The sequence below is a fragment of the Uranotaenia lowii genome, chromosome 2 (genome assembly GCF_029784155.1).
Source record: "Uranotaenia lowii strain MFRU-FL chromosome 2, ASM2978415v1, whole genome shotgun sequence".
Lineage (NCBI taxonomy): Eukaryota > Metazoa > Arthropoda > Insecta > Diptera > Culicidae > Uranotaenia > Uranotaenia lowii.
This window is the reverse complement of record NC_073692.1, coordinates 128,568,817-128,589,266: the sequence shown is the minus strand read 5'-3', so window position 1 is coordinate 128,589,266 and position 20,450 is coordinate 128,568,817. Positions and strand designations below refer to the sequence as shown.

Below are 20,450 nucleotides of genomic sequence, written 5' to 3'. Positions count from 1 at the left end.
TAGCGATTTTGCCAGCTTTGCGTGCGAGTAGCTCGGGTTTTCGCGATGCGCGAGCAAAATTTTGATACGCTGCTCTTCTCCCTTGGACGGCATTTTGACAACTGAAGAACTCCAAAATCAAAATAGGAGCAACATTCTACACACGCACACCTTCAAAATGAGGGGTGTTCAGGTTTTTTAAACGCAAAATTGAAAGAAATACGTCAAGTTGATATTGACCAAATTTTGATCGTATCACCTTTTACAATATAATTATATGGAACCCCCACCTCCCCTCTCCTCACCACTCTGCAAGGCGTAAGGGTTTATAACAATCTTAGGAACATATCTCGTACCCAAATATCTTCCCTTGCCAAATTTGATTCCATTCTCTTGATTAAGGCTCAAGTTATGCCAACAAAATTGTAAAGGAGTCCCTTTCCTAACTCCCCACTAGAAGAAGGGAGTGGTTCCAAATATCGATAGGAACCATTTTTGTGCCAAATTTGGTTCCGTTTGCTCGATTTGTTCTCGAAATATGCAATAAAAATTGAATGGGATGCTCACTCCTCCCTTCCTATCTTCCCAATGGAGGAAAGATGGGGTCTCAAATAATCATAGAAATATTTCTCGTATTTCAATTGCTTGATTAGTTCTTCAATTTTATAAAAATAGTACATGATCCCCCTCTATCTTCCTATCTCCTCACTGAAAGAGGAGATGGATACTAGAGTTTCAGGGAAATATTTATCGTGTCCTACCCAGCAAACATTTGAGAGGGTATAACGCAGGAACTACAGAATTATTCAAACAAATATACCACATGAAAACGCTTTTTATGAATCAATTTTGTGGTATATATTTATTTTCATAGTATTCCGTCTCACGACATAACTTGACGAACATAATTTGTTAAATTCACTTTGTCCATGGCAACCGTTCTCCAATTTCTTGGACACCCCACATTCGCTAGATTACGCTCCACTTGGTCTAACCACCTCGCTCGTTGCGCCCCTTCTCGTCTCATTTCTACCGGATTCGTAGCGAACACCTGTTTTGAAGGACAGTCGTCCGGCATTCTCGCAACATGTCTTGCCCAGCGTATTAGGCTAGCCTTCGCCACCTTCTGGATACTGGATACGCCGTAGAGTCGCGCGAGCTCGTGAGTTATCCTTCGCCTGCACACCGCCAAAGATGGTTCTTTGGCAGTTGTCGCTCGAATATTTTCTCCGAGTGTACTCAGTTCCTCCTCGAGCAATAAATATCCATGTCTCGTGCCCGTAGAGAACAACCGGTCTACATAATGAGTGTCATGTGCAGCTTACACTTTGTGCGAGAACTAAGTTTAATTCACGTTGCTGCAACTGAGTTGCGTTTCCCGTCTCCTATTGTGGAAAAGGTCCTAGACAGGCCCGTTTTTTTTTTAATTCAAGCAACAACATCTGCGGATATTAAAAAAACGCATCTAATGCTTCCCTCAAAAAAACCTTGGCGATTTAAATCAGTTTGAAGATTCTAATGGTGTAAAATGTGTGCAAAGAATTACTACCCGTTAGTTTGTTTTTTCTCCATTCCTAGGAATATGTTAAGCTGTAAAAGACTTGTTTTTGGGGTTCCAAATGGTTGGGCTCGTTTATTTATAGAATATGGTAGAAGCGACAATTGTCAACCAAATCAAAAGCATGATTTAGTGCGAAAGTCACGAATTCTCATGCAAAGAAATTGAGCGCTTACCTTCAAAACGTTTGACTTTGATGGCTTGAAGACGTTCTTCACAAATCACAGCAACGAGTAAAAAAAATAAACCGGCGATAGCACAATTGAGCTTGATTAGAAAAGACACCTCTATGATTGACTTTATGGTTTCAGTTTTGCATAGATCTCGGTTTGGATCGGACGCACTCCAGAATGGGAACATCGAATTTAGTGATCGTTTTATTAATCGCTCTAATCAGCTGCCTTTCGGTTACTTCCGGGAGCAGCATCTTGTTTCTGGCCCCATTCAACGGACCCAGTCATTGGTTAATGTTGAAGCAAATCATCCGAGAGCTGGCTAGCCGGGGTCACGAAATCACCTGTATCACTGGCATCAAATTCGGCGAGAAGCTACCAAATTACAATGAAGTTTTCATCGATCCCCCCTACCCAATGTGGGACAAGTGTAAGTACGAATCGCATGTTTCTCTTAAGAATTTTTTTTTTGTTTATGATATATGTAATAGCTATAATTCCTTCATTCCAATTTCCTGTTAGATAATTGTGAACAATCTTTACAAAGTCTGTACGGTATTTTTTAAATGCCTGAACACTATAAAATAGATCTAAAGAATCTAAAGGAAATCTAAAAAAATAAATTTTTAGCATAATTCTTAAAACAATTCAAACCAACAAAATTATTTTTATAGCACACTATAATGCTAGAGGTCTTTCAAATAAAACTGCATTAGACATGTTGGGTTTCTTATTAAAATGTGTAAACAAAAAAAGTTCAAAAACTTTCTAGAAAACAGAACAAAAATTTTGTTCCGTCTCTGAAATTTGTACCCGTTAGAGTTCCTGGAGTATCAATTTGACACTGCTTACTAAAATCGCTATAGCTCTCTTGTTTCCCAACCGATTTTTACAAAATTCATAATTTTTAATTGAATGATTAATGGCATTTCGATGAGCTATACATCCTAGGAGGAAGAATATCTAATGGAAGTAATGAAAATTATAGACGGATTTAAGATTAGATTAGGAAGCATGAAAGGTGTTAAAATTGAGCCAAGAGCGTGTCATATTTAAGAAAAATTCTTGCCGTTCAAAACCATTTTTCTCGCACCATATTATTGTCTAGAAAAAGTAAAGTCGATAGGCCAATTTTGCATTGATCTATTCAATGATACATAGATGGATTGAAGTACTTGTTTCCGTACCCCGATTTCTTGTCATCTTCAGCCTCGTCATCTGAGGCGATTGGCAATGCTTGAGGTGTTGATCTTTTGCGGGGCGGCGAAACGGTCAAATGGATTCTTCGTTCTGTCGAGTGATGATGATGATTTAGTTTTGTTGTTGCTGTTGTTGGTCCTTCAGTTGGTTCGGTTCATTCAGTGTGGTGTGTTTTTTCGGCTGCTGTTTCTTCCTTTGTTGGTTGAAGATTTCGTTATAAGACTTCACTATTTTTGCGTTGCTGGTGGTATTCGCTGATTGAACTATTCTACGAGCGGCGTCCAGTGTAATGTTTTCTTCCGTTTATACTTTGAGAACAGCAGTTTCGTATACGTAATACGTATGCGGGGCAGTTTCTGTGAGCATCAAAGTCGGGGTTTCAATAATTCCAGTCGTTGTTTTTTTTTCGTTTTTCGTCTCACATCCAATATTTTTGCGACGATAGCTCTGCAGTGTATGCTGGTTTAAGGCGATCGATCGAAATTTTCACTTACTTGCCGTCCATGCTGATGACGAAATACTTCAATTTCCGATCGATGACTTCGAATGGACCAGAATATGGGCATGATAAGGATGATCTTATAGAATCGTTCCGCACAAACACCTACTTGCATGTGCTGAGTTTGTGATGAACGAAAATTTGGGATGAACATTGCCAAGCAGTTACGAAATAAGTTCGATTCGAAAACCGAAAAAGTGATGTTTGTCGGATATGCTCCGAACGGTTTCCGCTTGTGGAACGGAAAGAAGGTGATTATCGGTCGCGATGTGATCTTTTGCGAAGATGAACTGTTGTTCCGTCCGGAAAAGGAAATGAACCTTTAGCAGAAAAGTGATACCGTTGTGTTGAACGAGAGTGTTTCGAAAGATGGTGTCTTGAACGAGAGTGTTGAAGAACCAAATCCCGTTGATATTTTCTCGGATGTTGAAACCGAGGATAAGTATCTCGAGACGGACGACACCTTTCCAGGTGAAACCGTCGTTGAAGAATCGAATATCCGTCGCAGCGGAAGGCAGCGAGATTCACCAAGTTGGCAACACGATAACGATATGAATGTGTCTGTTCTTGCTCTGAGTACAGAAAATTTTGTCGATGGTATTCCTTCAGACGTGAAGGAGTTGTAGATGCGAACGGATTGGCCGTAGTAGGAGCGAGCGATTCGGGAAGAACTGGATTCTTTGGAGAAGAACGAGGCCTGGACGTTGGTCGAATCACCAGTCAACCGCAAAATAGTTGATTGCAAGTGGATCTTCAGGATTAAGAAGAAGAGTGACGGCACGATCGAGAAATACAAAGTCAGGCTTGTTGCTCGTCAATTTACGTAGCGCAAAGGCTTCGACTTTTCCGAAACATATTCGCCGGTAGCCAAAATGACCCGAAACTGCATCTCGAGAAAGGCGTGAAAGGTACATTCACGGACAAGCCGTACTGTGAGTTGGTCTGGTGCCTGGTACCTCACCGTGACTTCCAGGCCCGATATCTGTACTGCTGTGAATTACTTCGCCGGCTTCCAGTGTTGTGCAATGGAGCAACACTGGGTGCATCTGAAACGTGTCCTTAGGTATCTCAAGGGCACCGTGGACTATCAGCTGGTTTATCGACGATCGGATGCTGAACATCCGCTGGTAACATTTACTGACACTGATTGGGGCAACGATCCCAATTAAACGGAAGTCGATTTCGGGATTGGTGATCCAGATACATGGACAAACCGTCGCTTGGTGTACAAGGCCCTGTCGTCTACCGAAGCCGAGATGATGGCGCTTCGTCTAGCAAGCTGTGAGGTAATGGGGATCGTGAACTTGTTGAAGTCTGTAGATAGGGAAGTTCAATTGCCTGTTACAATGTTTGAGGACAATCAAGCGTGTATGTCAGTAGTAAATGACCCCAGAAAACTTAAACGGATGAAGCACATAGGAATTAAGCTTTTTTTTGTAAAAGAGCTTATAGATCAGGGCAAGCTGAAGTTGTGTTACGTTCCAACAGATAAGCAATTAGCAAACATCATGTCTAAGGGCTTAGCTTCATCCAAGTTTAGCACATTCAGGAAGATGTTAGGAGTAGTTAATTGAAGCGGGGCGTTAACATGGTAGTTATTAGTGCCAATTAGCCTGTTTAGAGTTTAGTGTGCAATCCCGAATGAGAAACACAGAATACAACCCTGTCAGAGAAACATCAAGAATAAATTTTCATTCCTGTTCACTTTTTATACGACTCAACACGTGTGTTTCGTTCTTCCGTGGAAATATTGAGAATTTAGACATTGCAGCACCAATTCACTTCAACAAAATACTACGCACATGGTACATTTGAGAACAAAACATATTTGACTCAAAAACATCAGTGCGTATGATAATTTTACTATGGTAACCATTCTTGTTGTTTATACTAATTAATGATCATTTATCATCAAATCCATGAGTAAGCAAACAAATTTTGAGCTGCTTTCAAGTTTCATAACTTTGAAAATTTTTCCAGACCATCGGGAGAACACACTAACATTGACCGACGTGTGTCGGAAGTGTGAATTATAATGTTTATAATTATGTAATTATGCATGCATGGAAATAAACAAACAAACAAACAAACATTGTAATTTTACTATTTAAATGAAGCTTCTCTCTCCTCCTAATGTTTACCATAACACATACTAGTTTCAAGACACGAAGTAAAACAATGCATCATTTCATTTACAATTTTATGAAACGCAGTCGAATTTACTATGCGCAGCCAAATTGAGCACATGGTAAAATAGCAGTGCTTAAGGTATTTTAAACAACAAAACATATTTGACTCAAAAATATGGTTATCCGTTGTTCATTTAAATCACGGATTCAGTAGTTTTACTATACTTTTTTTTGTGTGTAGGTGAGGCAAAGAGAAATAATTGTTCGACAAAAAAATGAGCAATTTTTGAAAAGAGTTGCAATCCATTAGGATGAATATTCATGCCGGAATCAAACAAAATCAACAAAACTGATTTTTTCTGTATAAGGCATGCTCAGTTGATGAAATTTGCCAACCTGTTGAATGAAAAATTCTCTTGAACACTTCAAAAAAGTTTTAATTTTGATTTTTTTTTCAAGAAACAAGATTTGTTACCCACTCACTGGTCGGTGATTAAATAAGTCCAATTTGACATTTAAGCAATTTTTTTTCACTTTTTTCTGTGTTCCAACCCTGGTATAGCAGTAGAGAGTCAAAATATAATTAAATAATAAAATTTGCATTGAAATTCTAATATAATATTTCTCATTTCCTTTCGCAGTTCCACTGGCAGCCATCTACAATACAAAAGGATACACCAGCGATTTCAACAATTTATTCCTGTATTGGCGCCTTGGGCTAGACAACAGTCAATATGGATTGGAAAGTGAAAACGTCCAGCGATTTCTGAACCGCGATGACCTGCACTTTGACCTGGTGGTTTCCGAACAATTCTTCCAGGAGAGTTGGCTGATGTTTGCCCACAAATACAACGCTCCGATCGTCACGATAAGCACCTATGGATACTCGGATTTCTTTGATCGCGCCATGGGACTTCTAACGCCATGGTCTTCGGTTCCACATATGCTACTGGACTACGACGACGGTATGAACTTCAGCCAACGAATCTACAATTGCATCATATCTTCTTTGGACTATATAATCCGTGAATTCGATTACCTTCCGAAGCAGAATGCATTAGCCAAACAGTACTTCGCTGACCTGGAGCGACAACGTGGACCTTTACCCAGTGTACAAGCGTTACAGAAAAATATTTCGCTCATCCTAGTCAACAGTCATCCAATGCTGGCAAAACCACGACCATCAATTACGGGTTTGGTAAACGTTGCTGGAGTCCATATTCCACCCCCAAAATCTTTACCGTCTGAGCTTCAACGTTTCATGGACGAGGCAAAACATGGCGTTATCTACTTTTCGCTTGGAGCATACATGCAAAGCTCAGAAATGCCCTTGGAGAAACGAAATACGATTCTGAAAGTATTTTCAAAGCTCAAACAACGCGTTATTTGGAAGTTTGAATCCGAAAAAATCGGAACGATACCCTCAAACATTCTCATACAAAAATGGGCGCCTCAGAGTGACGTATTGGCCCATAAAAACGTGATCCTATTTATTTCACACGGAGGCCAATTCGGAACGTTCGAAGCAATGCATCACGGAGTGCCCACCTTGTTTATGCCGTTTTTCGGGGATCAGCACCGCAATGCGAATCGTGCTATCCGATCTGGTTTCGCCATGAAGCATCTGTTCCAGGACATCACGGAAGAATCATTCGGAGCGCTAATCGAAGAAATGGTTGATAACAAAAAATACCTTGAAACGGCAAGGGCGATTTCGACTCTGTTCCGTGATCGACAAAACCATCCGATGAACGAGACAATGTTTTGGATTGAATATGTGCTGCGACATAGAGGTGCTGCACATTTGAAATCAAAAGCCGTCAATCTGTCGATTGCTCAATATCTGCTGCTTGACATCATAGGGGCATTAGTGTTTGGTTTACTAGTTACGATCTTCATTATGAAAAGTTGTTGTTGTAAGAAGGGAAGGGCGAAGAAACTAAAGAATCAATAAATAAACAGCTCTCACAATGAATTGTATTGTCTACAATAAATGATTAATTCACAGGAAAAATTATAATGATTATTGAGGTGGTCTATGCCGAGTGCCGACGATATCCTGCTCATTTCGACCTTCGCTTCGCCAGAATGGCCCGTAGTAGATTGCAGAGCGCTGTCAATTCGGTAGCCGATAGGGCTCCCACTGTTGATTTTCACCCATTAAATCTTCCCTCCTACGATTTGGCCCCAACAGAAGAAAGCTTGGCAAACGAACACCCACCCCCGAACGAAATAAAACATCGTACGTCAGGCATGTCAAACTCGTTTAAGCGTGCGGGCCGCATTAAACATTTTCTATGACGTAGAGGGCCGCAGCCAAAATCAGTTAGAAAACATAACATATTAGTTTCGTGGAAATTAGATATAATGAAATGGAATATAGTTATAAGTAAACTTGGAATGAAATTTTGCGTTAAATCTATTATAACAAATGTCGTCCAGATTGCAGTGGTCTATAAAAAGTTCCAAAACATTCGAATTACACTATAGAACGTAGGAATTTTTCCGTGTTTACTCTATTCTTATCGAAAATTAATGTTTTGAAGCATAAGAAATTGCAGAAAAAAGGGTGTAATAAGAAAACTTCAACAAGCAAATGTACCGAAATAGAAGCTGGAGAAATGTTGAAAGAAGTTAGTTTAGGAGGAGGAGCAAAATTTAGAGAATACAAACTTATTCAGTTCATAGAAACCTGGTGGTCCAAAATACCAACCAGAGTAATGATCAAAGAAACGAGTTTTAGCCTTAAATCTTGTTACATTGCAACCAACGACGATATGTTTCGATAGAAAAAGCCTAGATCTTCGTTATGAACAGACAGAGCAGTTAAAAATTGTAACATACCGTCAAACGGGGCATCATGCAAAAGCAAGGTTAGATGCAACATTTGTATACCATAAAACTCATTCAATTTTTATTTCAATATACTGTAATAAAGTTATCATTGAATGATAACAAAATGATGATGACATAGTTTTTAACATCGTAAAATAGTTTCTTTGAGTTTTTGATACTCATACAAAAATTTAAAAAATCACGCAATAGATGTACAAATTTTACATTTTTCGTTGCCGTAAAAAACTTTACCTCGTATGACGGATTGGCTTAATGATATCACCTACAAACTTTATATTGCTTTCATTATCAAATACCAACACTGTTGGTGTATACATATTTTTCGGATAATCACCAATTTTGTTTGAATAAATATTTTTATAATTCAGTTAGCTGACTGGGGCAAAATCACGGAGAATAAAGTAGAGTTTTTCCAACTATATTCCGTCTATATTGAACTATATTTCTGATTAGTTCTCGGCTAACTATAAATATTAAACTTTGAACTATATATATATAATAGATGATCTGGTTGATTTTTTGCATTCAACTGTACATATAATAGATTCGATTATAACCGTATGATTGATTTTGTGCATTCAACTATACATATGATAAATTCAACTATAATCGTATGATTGATTCTATGCACTTAACAATAAGTATAGTAGATTCAACTATAAAAATATAATTGATTCAATCATAAATATTATAGATTCTACTATATCTATATGATTGATTTTTTGCGTTCAACTATATGTATATTATTAAGATTACTATAATACAGTTGGCTTTAAGTTGTGTTCTACCGCTACATCAAAATTAATTTTATGTATCTAGCAATTTTTAAAATTTATTTCAAATCACTCATTCGTCATCCAGTTTGGATACATCAAGGAGGTACAATGGAAACAGCATGCTTGTTCGGTCTCCCGCTCCGCTGAAATGTTGTTTGAAGGCCCTCCGGAAGCTTCCAGTGCGGAACCAGTAAGTACATTTGACCCAAACTATAGATTTGCGAATGATTTCCTGCAAAAAAAAACTTATCTATCACTGATTTAATAGAAATGGGACAAGACACACTACTTGCCGTAGTTGGTGCGAAAACCAGTGCCTCCGCTCCCTGGTGGTCAACAAGGACCGTTTCGAGCCGAACAACGACAATCGGTGCCACCCAGCCGGGATGTCCAACAATTCCTCCAGCGGCATCGATTCCTTCGTTTTGATTTGAGCTGCTGCCGCATCTGGATTGAATTGACCTAAAGGGAGGAAAAAAATTGCCACAAGTTTATTTAAAAAAAGCAAATGTATGCACCTTCACTAATTACCTTTTGTTTTTGCGATTGGTAAACACCCAGCCACCTGCTGCTGAAGGCACTCTGACTACACTTATGTAAATACATTTCTATTCAAGTATCACACAATCAATCATAACAATATAACAAAACGTAGAATCAATCATACATTTGTAGTTGAATCTATCATATTTACAATTGAATCAATTATACCACTACAGTTGAATCTATCATATTTACAGTTGAATCAATTATACCACTACAGTTGAATCTAATATATTTATAGTTAAATGCCTAAAGTCAATGATACAATTGTAGTTGAATCTATCATATTGACAATTGAATCAATTATACAACTACAGTTGAATCTATCATATTTACAATTGAATCAATTATACCACTACAGTTGAATCTATTATATTTATAGTTGAATGCCTAAAATCACAATCACAATTGTAGTTGAATCAATCATATCTACAGTTGAATCAATTATACCATTACAATTGAATCAATTATACCATTACAATTGAATCTAATATATTCAAAATTGATTGCATACGGTCAATCAGCAGTTTGTAGTTGAATCTATTGTATTTATAGTTGAATGCATAAAATAAATCATACAGTTGAATGCATTATATTGATAGTTGATTGCGTAAGGACAATTAGAAGTTTGTAGTTGAATCTATTATATAAGAAGTTGAATGCGAAAAAATCAACTGCATTTCGATTATTGGTATAACAAGCTGAAATAATTGGAACAACTGTCGTCTTTTTTCTCCGTGATGCAACAAAATGCAAATCAGAACTAAATCGCGTTTGTTTGTTTACATGAAAATTTCATTCATCCTGAGATTTATTTACATGATTTAAGATAATAGAATATTTTGTAGTATTTTTTACCCCTAAAAGTATGCAGCAGATTAACACTTTTTTCTTAAAAACATTTTTGACAGAAAAAATGTAAAATTTTATTCGAACAAAACTAAAAATTACTGCAATCGGTGCTTTATGCATTATGACAACACAAACTTACCCCTTTTTCTTAGTAGGGTGAAAATCGCATGTTTTGGTAAATTTAAAAATAACTGGTAAAAACCAAAATATTTTCTGACTACGTCAGTTTGGTGTCCCATCAACCTTAAAACTTTTGATGTACAACAGGTATGATTATCTGTAAGCATTAAGATTTTAGAAGCCATTGAAGTTGAAAAGTGTTGCAAGTTGCCCCAGTTGACGGTATACTTTTTTATTCAAGAAAATAGCATAGCCACTTCCCTAAGCGGTCCAAAATAGGTCCGTTACCATACTAACAAACAAAACCAGACTAGCCCAGTGGTCGGCAACCTTTGGAGTCGGATGAGCCTAAAACTTTAAATGTTCAATATTTCAGAGTTTGAAAACAGAGAGTTAAAAAAAAAAATCAAAATATATGAAAGACCAATAAACATTAAAGTTTTACGAAAATAGCTTGAAGCCATTAGACTTTTTTATTCTTGCACCTGGATTTTTCTTTTAAATCTGTTTCTGACTACTATCAAGTACATACATAAATTTTCTTTTGGATCGTCAAGTCTTCTAACATGTTTTGATTGTATATCAATTTTTATACGTTGGCAATCATCAAGATTTAAACACATAAAGCTCAAATGAATATTTTGCACGATGTTGAAGTGAAAATATGAACATATTTACAAAGACAGAATATTTATAATTTCTTCGGCAAACAAAAACTTTTAAAATAACAAAGTAAAGGAATTTTTTTTTAAATTATCGAGCATTTTTAATTCATTCCCCAAGATTTAGCTAATTTTTGACTGAATCCAGAAGTATGAGGTATAATTAAACTACGATGTATGTAGTCAAAAATTTGAATCTTCAAAAATTGTGCTCCTGATAATTGGTAGCATTTTCAAAATTCATGACGCGATCGTGTCTTCAGAATTTTATGCATCTGGAGAATTCAAAAATTGTGCGTCCAATTGCATGGAAAATAAAATTCAATAAGGCTGGAACAAATATCAATTTCTTCTTTTGTCACCCTCTCCTTCGAAAGTTCCAAAAAACAAACCCCGGAGGGGAGAATAAATAAAGTTATAAGTATTTTATGTAAATTTCGACAAAAATACTCAATTATCCGACAGATTACAAGACCAAAATACAAATTTTGGAAGATGGAAGTTTTTTCACCTTTTGTATTTTTGTTTTTATTGAATTATTCGATAAAAAAATTGCGTGATTTATAGGTTTTGTGCAATAATGTAGCATGCAATTTTGTTGCTTACAAGCTTTCGTGCAATTTATTCCAATTTATTTGTTTACTCCTAGTTTTGGTGATATGATGCTTGAAATTTCTTAAATTTCTCAGTATTGATTTAAATCAATCTCTCCAAGACTTAAATTGATGAATAATTTTACGTAGATAATCTAGATTCGCATATAAAGTCAAAATTAAAAAAAATAATTCTGGCAGCAGTTCCTAGTTTTTTTATTTCATAATTTTTAAACTGTTTTTTTTTATTTTTGTTAAAGACTACACAAATTTTTTATTTTTTTTTTAACCAAGATTTTGTTTTTGGGATTTAAAATTTGACTAAGTCGCATATTTTAATTAATTGGTAAAAACCAACGGAAAAAAAAATCAGGAGCCCTAATAACAGGCGGTCTTTGCGAAAATTGATTATTGCTGAAAAACTTTATATTTGAATTAACTTTGTAATGCTATACAGTTTTGCAAAACCCGCATTTCGGGAGTTTAGTTACATTGAATTGTTTATTGTTATTTTCAAATCTTCGATGAATATTAATTATCAATTTTTTAAGCGTAGAAAAATGGTAAAAGTAGTCAATTTTTTATAAGTTATGTTATGATACTATGCACTACTCTGAAGTGTACGGTGAAAGAAAAATATCACGTTTTCCCGCTACTAATGCTTAGCTGTAAGCTATGATGGTGCATTGTTAAAGTCATGGGTCAGGCCTAATAACTTTTTATTTTGTCTTTAAACCAGCCCATATGCTTATCAAAAATGAAATAAAAAAGATTTCCCATGGGGAATTCCACATGGCTGTGGAAGTCCCTGCGTTCAGCAAACGAGATACTTTCACGTTTCGTCTGTCACTTCTGAATAATGTTAAGGCTTGAATACGAAATAGAAACGAAAGCACATTTAACCTTCCTTTGAGGTTAGGGTCTTCATGACCCGAAATGTACCGTTCCGATACGATATCTCAGGAACGGTTAAAGCTAGATGCATGAAATTGCCTAACTTTTTCTAAAATGAGAAGCTCTAAAATTTCTGATTTTTATATTTTTGAATAGAGCTACCAAAAAATGGACAATCAGCCTGTTAGGGTCATAAAGATCCGGATTACTGGTTTGAAGGTAAAATAAAAACTACTGAAGCGATTTTTATACACTGTACCATTTTGAATTTGATCAAATACCTCATCGGATTCGTTTAAAATAAATTTGGTTTTGTTTTTGTGGTCTTCAGAAATGATCATTTTCAGGCAAAAATGTACCAAGACGAATTCAAAAACATTAGATTTGAGACTCCATTCGGTTAAAGCATCCATATGATATGTTCTTTGGTTGGATATCACTGTCTTTGCTCTCTTTGTGTTTTATTTTTCACTGACGTTATTGTTGCCCAAAATCTTTGTTTTTTTTAGCTTTCAAGTGAAGGGTAATTTCATTGGATTAGAAAACCGACTATCAGCTACGTACCTAACGGCATGAGATTATGTGCTGTACTGGGAATGAGTTAAAATTTGGAAACACAATTTTCTTAAATCTAGTTCTTATCGCTTTCCTCACGGGAAACGTACAAATAGTGGAGACGCGGGTTAAATGCGTCTATGGATAGGTATCCTGACCAGATTTTATAGAATGTTTCAATAAAGATGTGTAAAATATATTTTTTTAAATCAACTGTTCTTAATTTTAACGATCTGTTTTTTTCCACGGTAAAAAATTACATCGGATAATTTTACTTTAAGATTTAAAAATCATTTTGATTCACTTTTAAGTTCTTGTGCCGCCAGCTGAGACATCAGCATGACATAATTAAAATTTTACAAAAAAAAATGATATACATATTATGATATTACGATGTTTTCTTATTTCGATGAATCAACATTTAGTACTCGTAGCATGTAAAAAAATATACTATTGTATCAAAAAGTCTATACAATCATAATAAGGAGATTGTAGCTCACCTCCGTCGTATCCCTTTTATTCGTCTTGATTCGTGAATGCGTGTTCAAGAGCGGAATAATTACTTTCTACTTTAATTGGCTACTTCACATGATAAACATACGCTTTTTAAACTATTTTTTTTTTTTTAATTTTTGTCCTTGATATCACGAAGTGAAATAAATTACTGGTGCACTCCGCCGTTTTGATAGTCGAACAGGGCCGGATGAGGCCATCGGGGGGCCCGGGGCATTTTTTCTCGGGGGACCCATATAATTCGTTTTTTTTTTCAAATGCTATCCAAGAAAATACAAAACCTTTTAAACGTGTAAAAAAACTGGAGATGCGTTTAGTAAACTGTCTTCAAATAGCCATGTTGTCTGCGTAGAAAATTGTGCAAACATTGCGGAAGAGTTCAGAAATTTTATAGGAATAAAAACTCTAATTTAAGCTGTAAAATGCAAAATTTAATTCTCATTTTTTTAAAACACTTATCACCAACTAAAATTCTCTAATTTGAAAAAAAAAAAAATGACCGGATAGATATCTTAAATGATGTTTATATCATCATTGAACGTTTGCTTGTGCTTATTCGAGAAATATTTACCTAGTGACAATTAGGAAGTATCATGAAGATTTGAAACATACAAAAAAACTTATATTCAAAGGTTTGAAGAAGTTCTCAATAGCTGAATAAAACTATGATTTCAAAGTAGTCGATGATTCCTTCATCGACTACTTTAAAATCATAGAAAAAAAAATTCAAAAAAAAATTTACAAAATAATTAAATCCACATTCTATAGACATACAGATATACGAGTTTAAGAATTCAAAACATTAAATCACGTTATATTCAGAACCAAAATTTAATGTCTCAAATCCAAATCATAATTTCTAATCAAGTTTTGAGAAACAAAATATGAATTAAAGAAAAAAAAAGGAGATACAAAGTTACAATCAGTGCAAAAGCAGAAATTGCACCAAATGCAAATTTCAACTCTGTCTTTGAAACACAAAAAAATGATTTCATGAGATGTTTTTGAATATGATTCTCATCAGATAATGTTGATTTTATCAAATTGTTATTCTAAATGTGACGAAAGTTTCATTCGATGCCCTCAAAGCCAAAGGGGTATTAGGGCAAAAATGATCGGTTGAAAAAAAATTGAAAATAATAGATGTTTAAAATACAGAAACAATTATCATTGAAAAAATCAAATAAGGAATCCAAATGAGTTTAGTACCTCAAACAAAGATCCTGAATTTTCAAAATTCAGAAAAATTATGAAACTGAAGAAACAACGCAAGAATTGAAAATCCCAATGAATTGAATCTGGAAAAAGATAAGATTTAGATCATAGAAATATCAATATAAAGAAAATCACTCAATGGTTCTAGCAACTCAACCATCAGATCGTTTTTATGATAATTTGAGAAAGATCATTTGGAAAATTATATGCTGAATTCAGGATCTTTACATCAGTGATTAAATCAATTGAAAATGTTCCAATACAAATTTCAAGTCTAAAACAGAAATTGGGATGGAAATTCAATAATTCCTGTACTGTCGATTGGTCCAATTTAAGCAACTACAGTTTTTTTTAAAGATTTAACTTTCAAAAATCGGGAGGGAAAATTTCAATAATAATAGCATAGCATGGGGTGACTACACACATCTTGCATTGGCTGACTGATAATGAAAACCAACACGAGATGCCAAATTGAGTACCTGGATTCAATACTCATTTCAAGCGCTACTTCTGAAGATCAGTGTGGTCATCATGGTGGCGAAGGTCTGAAACAGCAAAAAACTCTTTAGGTGCAGAGAACTCATACGACCAATAAAGCTGTTTCTGATGGGAATTGGAAGGGTAAACTATGTATAGGAAACCCTACAAGGCAAATAGGATTGACAAATTTCAACATGAAACAATCTCACCAAACCCATCGCCTGCCTGAAGTTAGACACTTTTATATTCTCATCCAGTAGTCTGCAGCCCATTGTTAGCCATGGACTTCTTGATTTTTTTAGATTTAATTTCAAATAATCACAGCAAGCCACAACATGATTTGTCAATCGATGGTGAATTTTCTGATAGCACTAAAATTCACATTTTTCAGCATTGGTTATTGAACAAATGCATTTTGTTTTCCACACACAAAGCGACACTCTACTATTCTAATTTAAACATTAAAAAAAACACTAATTTGGAATATAAGCCAACCAGTGTAAGATTCGTTTTGACTTCAATTGCAAGAGACCAAATGTTGCGTAGTACCACAGCAACAACATTATAACGCAAGCCCACGCGTGTGGTTTCCGAAAAAACACAAATTTCCATGTCGTATATCACTTCCAGTAAAATACATCTTCGGCCATCCGGTAACAGCTTTTAATCAAGTATTTTCATAAGTTTCACAACTTATAGTAACTAAAAATTGAAATTTTCGCGGAAGGTGAAAAAAACCAATTTCAATAATAATCATTGAAAGGTGAAAAGTTATTTTAACACGCGGTTTTAACCTAGATACTGCCCGGGTAAAATTCTGAAATGTGTAGGGTAGAAGCACTAGATATTGAACAGGTACCAGGTATTGAACACTAGTAAAACATTTACCAATTAAAACTGTAATATACAGTAGAAAAATGAATCAAAATTCGTTGTGCCACTGTTGAAGCATTTTCTACCTCTGTTCAAATTTTTATCAAGAATCTCGGACTTTATAAGCCCCAATCTCCGAAACTAGAATATGTGTTCAAATTTTAGCTTGGTTTTTCGACTGGATGAAAAAAACAGCCTATCTTTGATTGGGGGAACAATTGGATAAAAAATAAATAAACGTCTAATATAATGGTAAGAGTTTTTCAACTAAGTCTTTTTAAATGATTTCTGGAAGAGTGGCAGCCTTTATTATCCTTATTTTCTTAAAATTTAACAAATTAAAGTGTTCAATCATTGGATCACAGAAAACGCCAATGTATCAATTATTGAACGTTCAATCTTGCAGTACTTGTTTCGTAAAGAAATGCATGTACCAGTTATTGAACAAACATCGGTTGGTGTTTGGAAATGTAAACAAACTGTTTCTTGGTTGCCAGCTCAACCAGAATCGCCCCTGCAAAGCATACTATCAAGCGAAAAACCCCTTAATATATGCAATGATATTCAATGTTTACGTGTTCAATAATTAGATCATTGCTTGTTCAATATTTGAATCATTGTGTTTAATCATTGGGACAAAATTAATTTTGAATAAAAAGGCTTAAATAATAATTTCAAAACATATTTCCGCGAAAAAAATATATCGATTCGAAGCAGAGAAATAAGCTTAAGCTACGCTATCAAAATTATATCAGAAAAACTTTTCGTTATTATTCATTGGCCACAAATGTGTTGAATCCCAAAGATGGTGTTCAATATATAGTGTTCTTACACTATTATAAAGCGAAATTAGCTGCTATTTTAGTGCAAAAAAACAATAACTTTCCGCATAAATCAGTATTATACAGTGACTATTCCTATTATCTTCTTCCCAAGCCACCCAAATGATATAACATCTATAGTTTTGGATTATTAATGTAAGATAAGGCTTATCATTTTTTCATGAAATGGAATCGTTTCTTAACTTAATTTTATTTTTCAGAAATAATATGAGAAGAGATTCATGGAACTAATTTATTTTATTACAAATGCTTTCAAACAAATAATCATTTTCGTTTTCACACAATAATCAAATTACCCGCAGAGATATCGCATTAGCACCTTCCGGATGTTGCAAGAAGGACATTCCGCTGTCCCTTCCGGTTGTTTCAAACGCCTTCCATATGGCGCAGAACTGGTTGTTTTTTTTTTCATTTTCATGGAGTAAGGTTAAAGTGGATACATGAAAGTCAAAGATATTATAATAACTAAGGAAGCATATTTTTGCTGAACGAAGAGGGTCGTTGCTTCCATAACGCGTACTTCTCGGTTCCAGAGATAACCAGTTTCTATTTCGTAGAGTTCGTTCTGGCGCATAAATATTACAGCGAGAAAGTAGCCAGGAGCAATCAATTTCGTTCCGAAGAATTTTTGCCACGAACAGCGATTGACCGATGGAACGACGATCCGACAGCGTATGAAGTCCAAGCAGGGCACAACGTTGTGCGTATGGCGGTAAATTCAGAGGATTTTCCCAAGGTAGCTCTCGAAGAGCGTAACGTACGAACCGACGTTGAATTGCTTCAAAACGTGCTGTCCATGCGGCTTCAAAAGGCCACCATACAAGATTCGCGGATTCCAGTATTGATCGCACCAGACAGCAATACAGAGCTCGCAAGCAGACCGGATCTGTGAATTCTTTGCTCAGACGTATGATAAATCCCAGCATACGGTTAGCCTTCTCGAGTACCTTAGAGTAATGCCGCTTAAAAGTCATTTGACTGTCCAACAAAACGCCAAGATCCTTAATCTCCTCAACACGATGCAACTGCTCGCCCATAACATTGTAATCATACACAAAGGGATTTTTCCTGCGCCCAAATGTGATAATACAGCATTTCGCAACACTCAAGACAAGTAAATTGTTAGCGCACCAGTTCACAACTGTGTCTAAGAAGCGTTGCAACTCGAGGCAGTCAGATTGACTGTTTATGACTAGGAATATTTTTAAGTCATCCGCATACAGCAAAACTCCACACCCAGTGAGCAACAAATTGATGTCATTACAGAACAGCGTAAACAGTAAAGGACCCAAATTGCTGCCTTGGGGTACCCCGGACTTTGGAATAAAGTCAGAGGATTCAGCAGAACCAATTTTAACAGCCAATCGACGATCCGTTAGGTAGCTTCTAATCCACGCGCACATTCGTTCGGAAAACCCCAATCGATGCAATTTTTTCAGCAGAATATCGTGGTTTACAGAATCAAATGCCGCCGATATATCGGTATATATCGCATCGATTTGTTTGCCGTCATCCATATTTGATATGCAGAAGGATGTGAAAACCATCAGGTTTGAAGTTACCGAGCGTTTAGGAACAAATCCATGCTGGTTCTCAGAGATCCAGTTCCGGCAAGCTGAAAACATGACATTGTTGACGATCTTCTCAAATACCTTCGAGCAGGCAGCTAGCGATGTGACACCTCTGTAGTTAAGAACATCTTTTTTGTCACCTTTTTTGTATACTGGGCACATAAATGATTTTTTCCAGATGGCAGGGAATTTTTGCTGTTCTAGAGACTGATTAAAAATACGCGTAAGAGGTTTCACCAGTACATTGCGACAATTTTTCAGTACGCACGCCGGTATTCCGTCCTGTCCGGCTGAAGTCGAATTTTTCAAATTAATGATAGCTTCTGAAACCATTTCTTCGCTAACAGCAAAAACATCCAGATCGAGCACATCGACAGGTAGTCGTGTTACGGCAGCATTCGATTGACTGGCAGATGGCGACTTATCTGAAAAACCACTAGCGAAGTGCGTCGCAAAAAGATAGCATTTTTCAGCAGGTGACTTGGCAATACGGTTGTTCAATTGGAGTGTAGCTGGAAGCTCGGACTCCTTCCGTTTGGAGTTCACAAATTTCCAGAACTTTTTTGGATTGCGACGAAGCTCACTCTGAGTGCGATCCACATAACGGCGATAGCAAATTCGATTGTATATTCGGTATTGCTTAGTCGCAGCGTTCAACTTGCTTTTGACGAATGGACATCTGGAGTTACTAAACTTCCGCAGCAATTTCGAACGTATCTTTTTCAGCCGCTTCAAGTGAGCATTAGTCCAAGGGGGTCGGAGAGGAGGTCGCACCAGGGGAACGGTATTCTCAAAAGCGTCATCCAGAATTGCTCTCAATGTATCAACAGCCACATCTACGTCAGTACAACTTTGAAGATCAGACCAGTCAACTCCAGACAGAATACGGTTCATGGTATCAAAATCCGCACGATTGAAGTCACGAGCTGATGCATCGAAATTCTCAACAAAATCGATGGGACACGGGAATGAAATTTCGAACTCCAAAGGAGGGTGGTACCCGTCTATAGGGACAACGACATCGCTGACTTCGATTATGGGGCTAATCAAAATAGAATCATCCGAGAAAACCAAATCCAGCGTACGATTTTGAGAGTTTCGTATCCCGTTTCGTTGACTTACTCCATTGAGTGTCATTCCATCCAATAGTGAAGCACTAGCTGTATTTATCACTGAAGCAGAATCTAACACCATGCTGTTGTTCTGGCCAGGCATCCAGATTAGTTGCGATTGATTAAAGTCACCAAGCAGAATGACATTACATGCAGAGTGTCGTAGCCTGGCCGCTGATAACGCGTCAACATGTAAATCGATGACTGATCCATCGTGACTTTTTTCCGGTGGTACATATGCTGTCCCGATCAAAAATGAGCTGTTATCATAGGATATTTTCACCCACAAATTTTCTATGCTGTCAATATTAAGATTTTCGATTGATGATCTAAGTTTTTTTGATACCGCTATGAGGACCCCACCACCTCTACTACGGCGACTATTAGCATTACTTCTGTCACAACGAAAAACGTTATAGTCAGAACAGAATAATTGACTAGACGGTACGGATGAA

General features: G+C 36.3%; 1 protein-coding gene across 1 annotated transcript; it reads left to right on the top strand.

Moving 5' to 3' along the window:
- The first annotated feature begins 1,861 nt into the window (after positions 1-1,861).
- On the top strand, positions 1,862-7,856 carry LOC129740943 (UDP-glycosyltransferase UGT5-like). The gene is made up of 2 exons (XM_055732602.1): positions 1,862-2,140; positions 6,180-7,856. Exons 1-2 carry the CDS (start codon positions 1,888-1,890, stop codon positions 7,490-7,492), a joined length of 1,566 nt encoding a protein of 521 aa, XP_055588577.1. The 5' UTR covers positions 1,862-1,887; the 3' UTR covers positions 7,493-7,856.
- The last annotated feature ends 12,594 nt before the right edge of the window (positions 7,857-20,450 follow it).

Bases quoted from the DNA above. Each gene is read 5' to 3' on its own strand.
- LOC129740943 (XM_055732602.1), top strand. From the start codon at position 1,888: ATGGGAACATCGAATTTAGTGATCGTTTTATTAATCGCTCTAATCAGC. The intron at 2,141-6,179 runs GTAAGTACGAAT...TTCCTTTCGCAG, and splicing joins CTACCCAATGTGGGACAAGT to TTCCACTGGCAGCCATCTAC.